Raw genomic sequence first — 817 nt, 5'->3', positions numbered from 1 at the left:
AACCACAGCACCCAGAAGTGACCCCGGGAGCAGCACCCACCCTGCTGACCCCCCATGGAAGATCTGCCCACCCCCCACTGCTGCCCACCCCTCCTGCCCAGCCCCCCAGCCCCCAGCTGAGCACTCACAGCTTCTCCAGAGCCCGCAGCCCGAAGAAGGAGCCGTTCTCCAGCACCGTGATCTTGTTGTTACTCAGCAGCCTGTGGGAAGAGCAGAGGGAATTATTTAACCTGCTGGGCAGCCCTGGCTGTGCCACCAGAGTCATGGTGATGGTGAAGTCTCAGGGAAGGGTGGCATGGCCAGGTGGGGACATGGGATGCAACTGCCAGGCTCGGATGCCATGCTGTGGGCTGGAGGTGCCCGAGGCTGTGCCAGCTCTTGGGACATCACTCCTGTCCCTGGGCCTGGGTGCAAGGAGCTGCCATGTGAGGGTGACCAGATCCTCAACCCAGCACGCACACTGAGGACACCCCAAGGACCTGCAGCCAGGAGGGGACATCAAGGCACCCTCTGTTCTTGCCCCCACACCAGCCTGACCCTCCCTGGTATCACCAGCCATCCTGGGAGACTCCCAGCATCATTTATCCCACAGTAAAGAGCTTTGCTGGCCAAAGGGGCCCTTGCGGGGTGACAGGAGAAGGAGGGAGAGCAAGAGCACCCGACAATTCAGCCAGGAGCTCATTAAAGCATGTCAGGGGCAATTAGCAGAGCCAGACCCAGCCCGGGGACCAGAGCCCCTGCCCTGGTGCTCCTGGACGGCTGCGCGGGCACCGGCAACGCTCCCGCTGGCAAACGGGATCCAAAAGCTGGGGGGGGG

General features: G+C 62.9%; 1 protein-coding gene across 1 annotated transcript in view; it reads right to left on the bottom strand.

Moving 5' to 3' along the window:
* The window catches only part of GPR124 (G protein-coupled receptor 124), a 30,281-nt gene extending 30,016 nt beyond the window's left edge, over positions 1-265 (bottom strand). Inside the window, exon 1 of the mRNA XM_009993251.1 lies at positions 129-265. Coding sequence (XP_009991553.1) covers positions 129-265 — 137 coding nt within the window. The remainder of the gene's footprint in view (positions 1-128) is intronic.
* Between the last annotated feature and the right edge of the window lie 552 nt (positions 266-817).

Source organism: Chaetura pelagica, unplaced genomic scaffold (assembly GCF_000747805.2).
Source record: "Chaetura pelagica isolate M959 unplaced genomic scaffold, ChaPel_1.0 scaffold302, whole genome shotgun sequence".
Lineage (NCBI taxonomy): Eukaryota > Metazoa > Chordata > Aves > Apodiformes > Apodidae > Chaetura > Chaetura pelagica.
This window is presented reverse-complemented; position numbering and strand designations above follow the sequence as displayed.